At 41.2% G+C, this 16,160-nt stretch overlaps 1 protein-coding gene across 2 annotated transcripts in view; it reads right to left on the bottom strand.

Moving 5' to 3' along the window:
- Positions 1 to 1,167: 1,167 nt before the first annotated feature.
- wipf1b (WAS/WASL interacting protein family, member 1b) overlaps positions 1,168 to 16,160 on the bottom strand; it is a 37,602-nt gene continuing 22,609 nt past the window's right edge. For both annotated transcript variants that reach the window (XM_079730443.1, XM_079730442.1), the window contains exon 9: positions 1,168 to 2,811. In XM_079730443.1, the coding sequence (XP_079586569.1) occupies positions 2,762 to 2,811 (50 nt within the window). In that variant the 3' untranslated portion in view covers positions 1,168 to 2,761. The remainder of the gene's footprint in view (positions 2,812 to 16,160) is intronic.

Genomic DNA, 16,160 nt, shown 5'->3' with positions numbered 1-16,160 from the left:
AGAGCACATGGCAACGGGCAATACTAGCCTGCTAATAAAACAGTCTTACCCAGTCTTACCCACTCCACAGTACACACGTACAATATTGCTAGCCTAGCACGAGCGAACTCTGCAACTAGAAGGACTGAATGAAATGTGTTGAAAACTGTCTCCAATGATAAAGAACACCAAGGCTAACTTGGGAATCAGGCCCTATGTCCAAAATTCCGAACTACCCCTTTAAGAAAATCAACTCTACTTGTTTTTCTCCATGAATGACATAATTATCATGGTCTCTCTTCTGAGTTAACAAGTTTATTATCTTACAATTAGGAGAAAGGTATTCGTGGAAAATGTGCTCTTGTTTTTCTGAAATGATTTCATAAGGGCCAACATGTCCTACTGGATGAACGCTGTCTTAGTTGATATCTGAGATGTTGGAAGATTTTTATTTTATTCAACCTTTATTTTTCCAGATAAAACATTAAGAACAGTTTCTTATTCACAATATTGATCTGGTCAGATGCTTGTGTCCATCAGTAATATTGATATCAATGGATATTAGTTTGTCCACTTTGGGGTGGTTCAGACAAAAATATCCTTATAATCTGATTTCATTGTGGTGTTTGCTTCAGGGATCTAATCAATGCATTGAAATCACTCTCTTTTTTTGTTACACGAGGTCAAGCAAGACAGTTCAATGACATTTCTTGACATGTGATATCGATATCATGTCATATATCGTATATCGTCCCGCACCTGGAACCCCCTGTTGAGGCTGATCAGCATCAGCAACCAACTCACTCACTCTGAGTTTCTCGTATCTCATTCATTCAGAAAAACACATTTGTTTACATAAAAAACTTTTCTCTGAGATAATTATGTCTCCAATTCAGTAAAACAAGTGAATGCATACGCTTCATATTAGATATCAAAGATATGAAACTATGCTATGCTGGTCCAACATACAACAGTTCTAGCTGAGAAAATGCAGATCGTGAATTGTAATAATGTTTGCAAAAAGCAAGGCCTTAATCAAGTGATTGGAAATCAGTCAAACCTTTGTGAGTATTTCAGACGGGAGACACAAAAGGCCAATACTCATTCAGAAGTGAACAACTTGGTTGGCTTGCTCAACAAAGCTTGAAGAAATCTGCTAAACACAACATATAGAAGCATACTACATGATATTAGCACAAACATTAAAATTTTTTTATTTTATAGGATCCATTCTGTGTGAATTCGTTCAAAAACCCCTCTCAATATTAGTTCCATGACTAACATATTATTTGGTTCCATGACCAAAACGTAAAACAAAACATACAAAAATATAATCAAAGCAGCGTAGGGTAGAGCAAAGAGTAATAATACTACATAGTCCACAAACGTAACATGTACAATCATTTAAAGCCACTTAAACAAATCATAGCATTGACATTAATCAAAGGTCCTTCACAACCTCGGGAAAATCCTCCTAGATTCATTTAACATCCATGCATTTGTCTGTTTGTGTGAAAGGAAAACACATGGATCTTAAATCAATGTCACATGTCAACATGGGAGGGCGGCAAAGTGCCTCCCATCGCCTTTGAGGCTCGTTCTTTAGTAACGTGGCACACACACAAACACACACAGAAGCGTTTTGCCCTTTACTTTTGGCAACAACAGAGGACTGATGAGAGGGAGCAGTTTGTTCCATTGTTTAAACTCGACTGGGGCTGTTATAGGAACAGGTTGGACATCAACCCTGAACAAAGACATTATCTGACCATAGCTGTTAGCGGGTCAGAAATGTTGCATTATATTGTTTCGATAAAGATCAATCTTTATTTCAGCACAGATCACCGGCTGTGGTTTGATTAGTTTATTTTGGTACTGGTTGATGTACGGCAAGTACAACCCAACAGCCTAGACCACCTCCTCCAGTCCCCTGCCCCCCTGTTGGAACAGTTGGAACCAGCATGGGCATTGTTTAGACACAAAGAGATCCCTAAATAATGTGTCCTAAACATGGATCTCTTATTGATCCTGCTCATATAATACTGAGTGGACTCTAGGCGCAGGGTGCAGGTGGGCTATTAGAAGGAGAGAGGGACATAAGACCACAGAAACCGACTGAGTAACCCACCGTTATGGAGTGAGACCACTGCATCACCAAGGAAGAACACATCAAATAACACTGATTCTCATTGATTGAATTACATAACAGAATAATGTATTTCAGTTCAATATAGCAGTTATTTCTTAACAAGGTCAATCATGTGTAAATGTACTGGATTGCTGCTGTACAAAGACATTTCCTCAATTAAATGGTGTAGTCTTTGATGTAATTGTTCGACTAACTTATGTATTTTGCCCATAGCGTAGCACAACATTCACCATCAGACTTTTGTTGAAGGTTTACATCCTGTTTTTGATAGATGCGAGGGTTAGTTAGTCAAGATTAGTCAAGGTTGTTCAGTTAAAGGCAAGGGGCCGTCTCCTTAATATTCCTAAGGAACAGCATTAAATCGTGCTCGTATAGACATTGCATTGTACTTAAGTATGTCCCACTTTTAAACAGGGTTCTTTGGTCAAGGGCTGTAACACAGATGTACACACACAAACACACACAGTCAATTCTACACAGATTAAATCAGCCATTACTTTATAGTACCTTAAATGTATAAAATATTTCTGTGACATTTGTGTGCTACTGGAAAACCAAGAAGCATTGAGAGAGAGAAAAAAAATGGGTGAAGAAAGGAAGATGGCTTGTGAGCTGGTGGGGGGGACCTCCTCTTCACCTTGGTATGGGGGGCAGCGGGGGAGCACCTCTCTCCTTACCAGAACCTGTCCACAAAATACATGGAGAAAAGGTAACAAATCGGGAAAAGTACATTGAAGACACCCAGGGGTGTAGCACTAAATTCTGGGCCCTGTACACAAGCATTATCCAAGGGCCCCTCTCGTTTTCATTAAAGATATTGAATGAAAGCTAGGTTGTATTTGTTAAAATGTGTAACTCAACTTACACATTTTAACAAATACAACCAGTGGTTCAAGGGTATGGAGTACTTAAAACCCAACCTCAATACGATAAAAACTAAAGGCTTGAATCAGCTGGCAGCCCTATCCATATATGTAAGGACAGAGGTCGAGAGCTAGGAATGGAATGGAATGGAAGGAATAGAAACTAATTTAATAAATGTGTAATTTAAAAATATTCCACCAGAGGGCATCCCTGAGCAGTGGAGGCCACGTGAGGTGAGGTGACGGTGATTTAATTGATTCACACTTCAGGGTGCAGACTTTGTTTGAGGTATGTTGAATGGGTGAGACCAGTGGCGGACTCAGGGGGGGGGAGACCGCCCCTCAAGAGTGGCGAATTACGAGAGAAAATCCGATCTAGAACAAGAAAATCCGATAAAGTGCTCAATGAGTGCCCTTCTAATGCCCTTATAGTGCCTACATGGTTGAAAAATTGCCCTCTAGAGTGGTGAATACGAGAGAAAGTGCCTTATTGGCTGCCCTTTACATAGGAAAAAAAATATCGGGTGCCCTCTATGGTGCCCCTTCAAACAATAAACTATGATGATGTGCCCTCTAGAGCAAGAAAATCCGATCTAGAACAAGAAAATCCGATAAGGTGCTCAATGAGTGCCCTTCTAATGCCCTTATAGTGCCTACATCATGGTTGAAAAAATGCCCTCTAGAGTGGTGAATACGAGAGAAAGTGCCTTATTGGCTGCCCTTTACATAGGACAAAAAGTATTGGGTGCCCTCTATGGTGCCCCTTCTTATGATGATGTGCCCTCTAGAGCAAGAAAATCCGATCTAGAACAAGAAAATCCGATAACATGCTCAATGAGTGCCCTTCTAATGCCCTTATAGTGCCTACATGGTTGTAAAAATGCCCTCTAGAGTGGTGAATACGAGAGAAAGTGCCTTATTGGCTACCCTTTTCATAGGACAAAAAGTATTGGGTGCCCTCTATGGTTAATTATGATGATGTGCCCTCTAGAGCAAGAATATGGCAAACCGAAAAAACATGTTGTGGTAAGATAATGAGGTGCAGACGTTCCACTCTTTGGTAGCTGACGAAAGGGGAATGAGAAAGAGGCGTTGCTTTCATGTGGCGTACGTCGCTATGACGAACTGTAACATCGAGTGGTCCTGAAATCTGCATTGGATAACGAAGCAAAAAGAATATTAAGTGGGCGGCCTTAGCTCAGTTGGTAGGGCGTCCCCCCCATGGGCCTCGGCCAGCAGCGGACCCGGGTTCGATTCCAGCCCGCGGTCGTTCTCTGCATGTCACTCCCTTCTCTGCCCCATTTCAACTCTGTCTCTACACTATCAATAAAGCATAAAAATGCCAAAAAAAATCTTTAAAAAAAAAAAAATAATAATAATAATATTAAGAGTATGCCCATACCATGGCCCGTAGTGGAAAAGCACAATTAGATGCCAAGTTTGAAACACGATAAAGTAATCTCATATGCACTGTCCCTGTTTTTCCAATGCACCCTTTTGGCTAGATTATGTTACGTTAGTAAACGACAACGCAAATGTTGCCAACAATGACACAATAAAGCACAATAAAATACTAATTTCCATTGTTAAAAAAAATCTATTCCCTTCATTTACCTTTTCAGTTTTAGCCACACCCCATTTAGAATGTTCAGGTCACAGAGGGGGCTAAATATCTATGCTGAATACAGACAGAGTTGCTACTCTCTGGTATCTTACAGTGTGTGAGGCAGGTGATACAGCAAGTTTTCTTTAAAGTTGTAAAGATTGATCTACACCAATGATTCATCACTAAATACTAATGTACACTGCAAGTGCTTTTATAGGATAGCTGTATACATTGCCTGGATTCCTAGCAAAGGAACTAGCTAACTTAAGAGTGGGGTTAGCATTGGGCTACCCCTATTATTACAGAATGCCAGGGAGAGAAAGAAAGCTGAAAGACATAAAGAAGGAGTTGAAAAATGCTGCAAGAGGTAGCTCTTCTTTGAAAGGATGGATCCAGTCTGGATCCATCCTTTCAAAGCAGCCCTGGATCATCCAGAGCTGCAACAGCCAGGGAGGAGATAAGGAGAAAGGTATGCCAAGTCATCTCATTGCTAGCTATAGTGCATTCCGTTTTTGTATGGACTCAATTCAACACTAGAACCGCCCGTGGCAGTTTTTAATTTGCCCATAACTATACTTTTTGAAAATATTAAGCCCCCCCACTCTTTGACTTTTCCTAAAATTGTGTTGTGATGCTCTCCCTACGGTTAAATAAAGTCAGAATTAATATGGAATAAAAAAACAGGCATTTATACTAAATTGAATAATTTTGGAATTTATATTTCTCAGATTAGCAAAGGATCAATTACACACTACATATTAGAATGTCACTACCAATTCAGCAACAATTCATTTATATGCAAATCAGAGACCTTTTAAAACATGAATTTAATAAATGTTTCAATCGAGTCTGAAGTGAAGGGGTCTCACAACTTTAAGAAGACAATGCATGTAAAGGCTTGTCACACAGAGCCATATGTTGGATTATAACTGAGAGTCTGTTGCATATTTAAGATTATCTGTAACAATGTCAAGAACGCTAATTTTGCACAAAAAACATTTGACTTAAACATTTAAATTTACTAACCATTGAGTTTTTGCATGACACTGAGGGGGGTCAATTCCAATCAAGGCAAGAGGGCTAGTGGTAGTGCAGGCTGACTCTTTTGTTATACAATTATAATATACAGTACATATAGTTCAATTATATTCAATTATTATAATACAAATATTGTTATTTGCTCCACCTTAGATAAAGAAAGCACCGACAATGAAGACAGAGATATCAGAGAGGCAGGAGATGCAAGGCAGATAGATGATAATGAAGATGAAGATATAAGAGAGCGACATGATGAAGATGATGATTATGATGATGATGAAGATATTAAGGACAGAGAGGATGCAGGTGACGCTAGGGAGAGAAATGAAGAAGATGATGATGATGGTGACAGCACAGACAGTAAAAACAGAGATATCAGAGAGCCAGGAGATGCAAGGCAGATAGAGGATCACGAAGATGAAGATATTAGAGAGGGAAATGATGAAGATGATACCAGGGAGAGAGATGATGGCGACGAAAATGATGAAGAAGTTAAGCCAAGCAAGGATGAAAATTATGACAGGGAGGGACATGATTCAATGGACACAGCATCAAATAACATGAATACTGCTCTTCTGTCGTCCTTACAATTTCCCACTGATCACAGAATAGACCCCCACTCTGGGAGATTTGTTGAGTTCTGTTGCTCTATTGGACCTTGTCAACCAGCTGTAAATTACCCAAAGACAGATGGCCGTTCATTCCACAGGGATTGGTATCAAGATAATCCCTGGCTAGAATATTCTGTGGAAAATGATTCTATGTTTTGTTTTAGTTGCCGCCTTTTCTTGAAAGAGGAAAAGTATGAGAATAAAACAAACTGGAGAACTGTAGGAGTTAACAATTGGAAAAAAGGAACAGAAAAAATAAAGGAACATAAACAAACAGAAGCACATATGGTAAGCATGGTAAGGTGGAGCAACTTCAGACAAAGACCACTGGAAGAAGCTTTCAGGAGGGCAGACATAGGAGAAAAAGCCCAAAAAGAACAGGAGCGACAACGAAACAGGGAATTAATGACAAGGCTGGTAGACATCACACTGTATCTTGCACGGCAAGATGGGGCTTTCAGGGGTCATGATGAAAGTAGAACATCTTTGAACAAAGGAAATTTCCTTGAACTTGTTCAGCTAATTGCAAAATATGATTCCACCCTAAAAAGGCACCTTGACATAACCCATATCCAGTCTCAACAGAAAAAAACACAGATGTCGCTGTTGTCCTATAAGACACAGAATAACATTATCAAGGCCCTTGCCACCTATGTCAGAAGCGTAATTCTCAAAGAAATAGATGAGTCAAAGTTATTCTCCATTCTCTTGGATGAGACCACTGATGTTTCCCATGTCGAACAAGTGTCCTTCGTTGTTCGCTTTGTCCATCAGATGGAAATCAAGGAGAGATTCTTACAAGTTTGCGATGCGACAGGAACAACAGGAAAGGAATTGGAGAATGTTGCAATGACACTCCTTGAAGAGAATGGACTGAAATTGGAAGATGTCAGGGGCCAAGGCTACGATGGAGCTGCAAATATGAGTGGAAGCTACAAGGGTCTGCAGTCACGAATTCAGAGCCATAAAGACAAAGCTTTATACGTGCACTGCCATGCCCACTGTCTGAACCTGGTCTTGGTTGAGAGTGCCAAATCAAACCAGCATTTTGTTAGGTTTTTCAACTTAGTGGAAAGTCTATACACATTTTTTGCCGGATCTACAAAACGCCATGCTACGCTTGTTAAAATGCAACAGTCCATGTACCCTGACCAAAGGGTCTGTGAATTGAAGAGGCTGTCTGACACAAGGTGGGCATGCAGAGAAGACGCTTTGAGGTCCCTGAAGAAGGTTCTTTCTGCCTTCGTTAAGCTGCTTCAGAACATGGCTGACAGTGATCCACCAGACGCTGCAGCAGGGGATGCCAGGATGCTCCTGCGTAGCATAGATTTTGAGTTCATTCTATGCATGGAGATTACCACACCCATTTTCAATGAGACTGCCATCGCATCTGCTTCACTGCAGAAGAAAGACCTTGACTTGACAACATCATACACCATTGTGGAGGGAGTTATACAGAGAGTAAAAGCAATGAGGAAGGATGAGGAGTTCAAGGTCCTTTTTCAAAAGCAAAAGGGAACTCAGAGGCAGCAGGAATTAAGGTTCCAGATGAAATTCCTGGACAAGCCAGACGCAGAAAGGTACCCCAAAAGTACAAATACAGCACCAAATTTGCTACGGAGGACTACCAAGCCCTAGACCTGGAGGAGCACTACCGAGGAAAGGTTTTCTTTACCTTCCTTGATACACTCTCCCAGGAGCTACACCGGAGGTTCAAGGGGAAGGATGAGACACCAACTGGGTTAATTCTTTCAGGCCTTCACTGTCACTCCGCGTCCTGCAACGCGGTCCAACACCGCCACCTAGCGATTACTTGACGCTAGTGGCCCTTCTCCCGGTACACCAGGCTACAATCTGTAATCACCATTCCCTACTACAGCCGGGGATTTCCCCTCAGCTGGCGCCAGTTCGTCGTTACGTCTACATAGTCAGTATCGGTCCTACCAGCACTATTGAATCCGTGCTTCGTAGCCTGCCCCTGTGGTAACCACCTCTCCTCTCTCGTAGCTCCCCACCTGACACCGGACCCCTGCCTGCCTGACTACCCGCTTACCGTCTCGTCCTCGCCTGCCTGACTGCCTACCCGCTATCGGACCCCTGCCTGCCTGACTACCCGCCTGTCGTCAAACCCCCTTCTGCCTGACTGTCTGCCCGTTACCGGACCCCTGCCTGCTTGACTACTCGCCTGCCTGTCAATAAATCCCGTTCCACGTACCCCGTCTCTGCCTCCCTGTGTCCAGCATTTGGGTCCCCATGTCCTGTTCCCCTAACATTCACTGCCTTACCATCCCAAGTCACTGGAAAGGCATGACAAATGACAGAGTTGCTTGATCTGGCATAGATGTATGCAGATTTTATGATGCGGAGGAAGAAAATGTTGTCACCGACCTCAAGGTGTTCCACTCATCATATGCTCTTCCCCCAAGCAAAGTGAAAGCTGTGTTAAAGTGCCTGAAAGACAATGATGTGCAATCAGTTTTCCCTGGTCTGACTTTGCTACTAAAAACATATGCAACAATCCCGGTGACAACTGCTTCAGCAGAGCGATCATTCTCTAAACTGAAGCTAATAAAAACCCAGCTCAGAAACCGATGTGGGGAAAGTAGGCTCTCGGATCTTCTGCTGCTTTCCATCGAAAGGGATATTCCAATTGACTATAACAAGGTCATTGACATCTACAAACACACGGCCAAAAGAAGAATTCTCCTATGACTCCACCACCCACCATCTCCGTCCACTGACAAATAAGCTCCCAAATCATAGCTTTCATTGTCATTATCACGTCTGTCACATGTTTATAGTTCCCCCTGTGTTTTGCTTTGTTTGTTGAATAAATATTGTAAATGTTTTATAGTTTCCTGTGTGGTTTTATCATAGAGGTGTGGCTATAATTGTAATTGTCAGTACCACATCATTAATTACTTTTATCTAGATCTCCTTATAATGTAATGCTTATCTTAATCAAGGATGAGGACTATTTCATCATACATGATGCATCATAGCTTTTGCACGCTGGTGGGGGCCCGTGTTGGGCAGAATGTGCCCTTTTAATTTTTTCGCCCCTGCCCTTCAAACAGTCTGAGTCCGCCACTGGGTGAGACAAAGGACCAAACAAACTAAACTGGGTGCGCATCAATGTAAAGATGATGACTGCATAGACGCTATTGGTATGTACGTGAGCATATTTTGGTATATTTGATTTTTTTTTAAATGTTGGGAGATAAAAGGTAGCAAATGTGACGGAAAATAAAAGATATATATATATTGCATGAAATTGCTGATCATTTTGACTATGGTAATTTCTCCTGTCTTCCTATTTGTTTTGTTGAAAGGTTTTCAACCTTTGAACCTGATGACAACCTGCTGAAAACACTTCCAACAAGCATTCTTAAAAACTTGAAAAATAAAAACCAGCGTGGAGCTGAGAGGATGTGAGGATAAAAGGCCTCAGATATCTAGAGCTTTCGACTTAGAGAAAATAACCAAGTCCAAGATGGTGGAAGATGTCCTGGGGAAGACCGTTAAACATAATGACTATAGGACTTGTGAGGCAAGAAAGTCAGAGACATTGTCCAAGCTAACACCGGTTGTGAGGATTAAGCCAACCAGTCTTCCCATCTTCAATGGCTGCAAGAGAGAATATCGTAGATGGAGGAAAGACTGGGAAAGCCTGCAAAGACAGGGGGAGCCATCTGGGTCAGCTGAATTCAAGAAGATTCAACTCCTGGACAGTGTAGACGGCAAGATTTCAAAGGACCTCAGGCTGTCAACATACAACACTGCAGCAGATATATTCAGAGTCATTGAGAATAGGTATGCAGGACTGAGCATGCGCGACGTGAGGTCGGAAGGGTTAGAACTCCTGCATGCGGCGGGCAATAAGGTCCTAAACTAACAAACTAAATGCACTAAAAACGAGCGGATTTGTTACCTAAAACCGCAGTCTCTTACATGAACGGAACTGAGAGAAAAACAACCCCAAAATAATTACTGTGAGTGTATGGAAACAAGAGCACGCGTGGTAGCAGACATGCCGTCTGCAAACGCAGCCAGGTTTGATGAACTTGAGAGAAAGCTTGACAAACTTTTGGAAATGCATATGGCTACAAATTAACTTATTTCATCCCTTTTAAAGCGAATGGACTAAATTGACCATAAGATGGAATCACTTACGGGTGAGATACACGACCACACAGTCCAGCTGGACAATCAGCAAGGTTCCATTACTGAGTTGCGAAAGAATCTGGACCAGGCAATGGAATACATCGACTTACTTGAAAAACGCCAACGTGAAAAAAATCGTAAACTTCTTGATGTACCAGAACAACTGGGAAAAGGAACTGAGATGATTGCCTTCTTGGTCAAGAGAACGCAAGCCACACGCGAGGAATAATATTTAGAGTGCAAAATATCCACTAAAAATACAAGATCCTGCAGGCCGTCAAGGTGCGCCAAACTAAAGACATCAATACTGAGGAGGAGAAGAGTAAGTACCAAATCTTCACCGACATATCGGTTCAATTGCCCAAAAGGAAGGATGCGTTTTTGCCATTACGGGAGCGACTTCATAACCTAAACATCAAAACTAGGGTGAAGTACCCTGCTGTGCTGCTTGTCCAAGACAGAGAAGAGGAATAACGATTTTCTACTCTACAAGAAGCAGAAGTAAAGAAAAGATTCCCAATAACTGAATAACGAGCTGAACGCAGAGTCAATAGTAATTTTTTCCTCCTACTTTTTTCTCTCTATTTTGACTTATTGTGGACTGAACAGATCTTATAACTTTAACTTCCCTTAAACTCCGTCAGTTGGGGATTAGAGACTACATTTATTTGATAAAATTCTGGACAAAAAAAAAAGACACGGTCACTGTGTTGAAAGTTATGGACTGAATCTAGTCCATAGTCCTGATCTATTTTTTGTTGCCCTATGGATGTCAAGTGTCCCCTAGTGGAGGGTTATAGAACATGTTTTGGAGCGGAATTTTGTGCAATTAGTTTTGGAAAAAATAATCATTATAATGTGACACTAACTTGAGGGCTTTCTTCTGTGTTGAAAGTGATGGATTCTGAATCTCACTGAATATCTTTATTCAGACTAACTTCCTGTGGAATGAATATGCCCAGGTGTCTCGAAAGGATGCTTCTAGTTCTTTGTTCTTTTTCTCCCTTTTATTCCTTTTTTAATGTATATATATTTTACTTTATTTAGTTTAATAATGGCAACGGTGATTGTATTATTATTGTTATTGTTTTTCTGATTGTGAGTATGCGTGTGCGTGTGTGTGTGTGGGAGAGAGAGGGCGTGTGGGAGTGTCTGTATGTGTTAAGTATGGGATGAGGAGGATGAATGTGTGTGTTTTGGGGGGGGTGTCGGAGTGGGGTTTTTTTTTCAGGGGGGAAGGATGGGTAGTTGTATTTCTTAATTTGCAAATGGACCTTTAAGCTACCACTGCAAATTGCAAGAAAGGTGTATATATTTGACTATTTAAAAAAAACAAAAACATAAATGGATCAATGCCCAATGCTAAGAGGAAGGGGCAAACAACCTTAGCAAAGCATGTTCTTATATGGGGAAACCAGGGGGTAAATGTTTGTTTGTCAGTGTGTGTGGATGTGTGTGTGTTTGGAGGGTCAAGTAATTGTGTATTATGTCTTAGCTTTCCTTAAGTATAGCTTGAGTGATCTCGTCGGGCGCTTCTTTGAGGCTTCCTTAGAATAAGCCATAGATTACGGCTAATAAAACCGAAAGCTCAATAAAAATCCTTCCTAACACATTTCAAATACCAACCAGGAAAGTAAATGGTTTACAGGAAGGTTTACTGACATTGTCTTAAAGTGTAATCCCGGCGTAAATTTAACCCAGGGTCATTATTTTGGCATGAAAACCCATCAAATAAGCCCTCACATTTAAAATATCGGTAACTACACTAATTTACTAGACTATAGTAACGCGCTTTCCTGCGTTACCCAAGCCGTGTTTGCCTGCGTGTAAAGTCCTGGTCAATGGTGGTGCGTGCATGCTTGCTGCCTGTGTGTCTGCAGCACCTGCTTGCCTTGGCACGTTGCCATAGCGAACGATTTGAGTGACGTAGCTGCTTGTACGAAGGAGTGTTCAAGTGTTGGAGCGCAGAAGCAGGTGACACAGAAAGACAGGGTGGTTGCAGGATTCACTGTAGAAGACATGCTTCCCCTGTCGACTATTGAATCGCCCAGATTTAGAAAAATACTAGATAAAATACCCGCGACTCGCAAGCCAACATCCGACAGGAAAACATTTTCTCATAACCTGAACAAGTGTTATACATTACACGTATACATACAGTGGGGCAAAAAAGTATTTAGTCAGCCACCAATTGTGCAAGATCTCCCACTTAAAAAGACGAGAGAGGCCTGTCATTTTCATCATAGGTAAACCTCAGCTGTGAGAGACAAAATGAAAAAAAAAATCCAGAAAATCACATTGTCTGATTTTTTAAGAATTTATTTGCAAATTATGGTGGAAAATAAGTATTTGGTCACCTACAAACCAGCAAGATTTCTGGCTGTCACAGACCTGTAACTTCTTCTTTAAGAGGCTCCTCTGTCCTCCACTCGTTACCTGTTTTAATGGCACCTGTTTGAACTCCTTATCAGTATAAAAGACACCTGTCCACAACAGTCACACTCCAAACTCCACTATGGCCAAGACCAAAGAGCTGTCAAAGGACACCAGAAACACAATTGTAGACCTGCAACAGGCTGGGAAGTCTGAATCTGCAATAGGTAAGCAGCTTGGTGTGAAGAAATCAACTGTGGGAGCAATTATTAGGAAATGGAATACATACAAGACCACTGATAATCTCCCTCGATCTGGGGCTCCACGCAAGATCTCACCCTGTGGGGTCAAAATGATCACAAGAACGGTGAACAAAAATCCCAGAACCACACGGGGGGACCTAGTGAATGACCTCCAGAGAGCTGGGACCAAAGTAACAAAGGCTACCATCACTAACACACTACGCCGCCAGGGACTCAAATCCTGCAGTGCCAGACGTGTCCCCCTGCTAAAGCCAGTGCATGTCCGGGCCCGTTTGAAGTTTGCTAGAGAGCATTTGGATGATCCAGAACAGGATTGGGAGAATGTCATATGGTCAGATGAAACCAAAATAGAACTTTTTGGTAAAAACTCAACTCGTCGTGTTTGGGGGAGAAAGAATGCTGAGTTGCATCCAAAGAACACCATACCTACAGTGAAGCATGGGGGTGGAAACATCATGCTTTGGGGCTGTTTTTCTGCCAAGGGACCAGGCCGTCTGATCCGTATGACGGAAAGAATGAATGGGGCCATGTATCGTGAAATTTTGAGTGAAAACCTCCTTCCATCAGCAAGGGCACTGAAGATGAAACGTGGCTGGGTCTTTCAGCATGACAATGACCCCAAACACACCGCCCGGGCAACGAAGGACTGGCTTCGTAAGAAGCATTTCAAGGTCCTGGAGTGGCCTAGCCAGTCTCCAGATCTCAACCCCATAGAAAATCTTTGGAGGGAGTTGAAAGTCCGTGTGGCCCAAAAACATCACTGCTCTAGAGGAGATCTGCATGGAGGAATGGGCCAAAATACCAGCAGCAGTGTGTGAAAACCTTGTAAAGACTTACAGAAAACGTTTGACCTCTGTCATTGCCAACAAAGGGCATGTAACAAAGTATTGAGATGACCTTTTGTTATTGACCAAATACTTATTTTCCACCATAATTTGCAAATAAATTCTTTAAAAATCAGACAATGTGATTTTCTAGATTTGTTTTTTTCATTTTGTCTCTCATAACTGAGGTATACCTATGATGAAAATTACAGGCCTCTCTCATCTTTTTAAGTGGGAGAACTTGCACAATTGGAGGCTGACTAAATACTTTTTTTCCCCACTGTATATCAAATAAAAAAGAAGGGGTATAAATATAAAAAACAATGCATGAAGTGAAAGTCAAACAATATTTTCCATAAAAATCTGCCTATCAAAGTTGTGTCCTCAGTTTCTGTCAACTCCGTCAGATTTTCTCATAAACCACAATAAATCAGGAAATAGCATGGTCAGCTATATCCCTGAGGACCCTTTATCATCTCCCTGTCTGTGGTGAATGCAACACTACCACAAATGCTGTGGTACGTTTTACATTTTTTGATATTTTTTAGACAATCAATGTCAATATTGCTATGGTCACAGCTGGACCATGTCAATACCATATTTCTGTTAAGATACTTTTTTAAAACCATAGAGGATTGAATTTAAGCATTTTAGTGTGGTTATTGGGACACTTAGCAACTGAGGAAAAACTAGCTAGCTGCAGTGTACAATACATGTTTCGGCGGGAAAATACATGCCCTTACGTCAACTCCGTCAGACGTCTGACGAGTTCTGACGGAAACCTCTTAATGTGCTAATATATCATTTGTGAATATAGTAAAGGGTTAAAATGTTATTTCAGGGTTACATTTACACATAAATGTACATACATAGCATGCATTACATTATTTAACCATACAGATCTGACTTGTAGAAAAGGGGCAGGCAGTGGTCTGCTTATTATTGTAAAATGTGTAACTTTCCCAGCACATATACATATATATGTATATCTCTACATATATATGTAGAGATAGAGATAGAGAGAGAGAGATGAGAAGCCAGTGTGTAGATTTTCATAACATCTGGTTATGAAACTACATCCCGCACCTTGAGGATTTTACATCCATCCATCCATCCATCAATCAATCATGTCAAGTAAATCTGATTTAAGTAAAATTTTCATTATTTCAATTTGTATTGCAGGAAAGCATGGCTAGACAGAAATTGTCAGTTGAGGAGCAAAGGAGAAGAAATAGAGTACCAACAAAAGAGAAGGGAAAAATTAAACAGTGACCAAGAGAGCAAACATGCTATGCAAGAGAAGGAAAGACAAAGGTGGAAGAAGAGAGTTACAGACAAAAAAGTAATACAAATAGACGAGATGGGAGACAGGGCAAAGAGGAATTGGAGAAAGTATTGGAGAGAGGCACAGAAAAGGTCCAGACAGAAAAGATCCAATGAAGATGCAGTGCTGGAGGCTCACACCCCTCCAGATAGTCCGCAAGATCAGAATATTCAAGAATACAATGCCAGACACAGCAGACAGTCTCTCAGACAGGAAAAGGAGAGAAGTAAAACGAGAAAAAGGCATTCAAGAGCAATAAAAACTTTGAAAGAGAAGCTTAAGAAGGCAACAAAGCAACGAAACAAACTGAGAAAAATAATATCTCGAGGAAGAAAGGCTACAATTAAAACACCACTTGACTCCCCAGGCACAGAAACAAAGAAGATGCTATCAGGAAGCAAAATTAGGAATCCAAAAATCAAGAAAGCCCTTCTATTCCACAACATCCTAAGAAGAGAGCTGAAGAAAAACAAAGGTACAGTTACAACCCAAGAGCAAGACAAAATCCATGTTCAGTGGAAGCAGTGGGAGAGAGTTCAAGAAGACACAGTCAATGGAATCCACATCAACACTAAACTCGTCCAACACAGTGGCAGTCTTTCAGAGCTCATCAAACTCTATGAGCAAATACTCAGAAATGAAACCACAACACATGTGTGTTTAGTGCAAAACCAGTCAAAAGCATACAGAAACACAATTGAGACTTGTGAAGAAAGTACAGCAATTGTTCACGTTGACTTTTCAGAATCCTGGAGATGCAAGTATCAATCTGAAGTACAGGCCTGCCATTTTGGACAAAATCTGCGACAGATAATGCTACATACCGAAATGTATTACATTAAGGGTGGAAAGGCAGGGTTTTGCACACTTTCAGAGTCAAAGAGACAGGATGCTGCAGCAATCTGGACACACATGGATCCAGTCCTAAAAGATATCATAACGAGATATCCGCAGGTTACCACCGTG

Source organism: Pollachius pollachius, assembly GCF_949987615.1.
Source record: "Pollachius pollachius genome assembly, chromosome: 2".
In the NCBI taxonomy this organism is placed as follows: Eukaryota; Metazoa; Chordata; class Actinopteri; order Gadiformes; family Gadidae; genus Pollachius; species Pollachius pollachius.
Note: the sequence above shows the minus strand (reverse complement) of the source record. Positions and strands in the feature narration are given on the sequence as shown.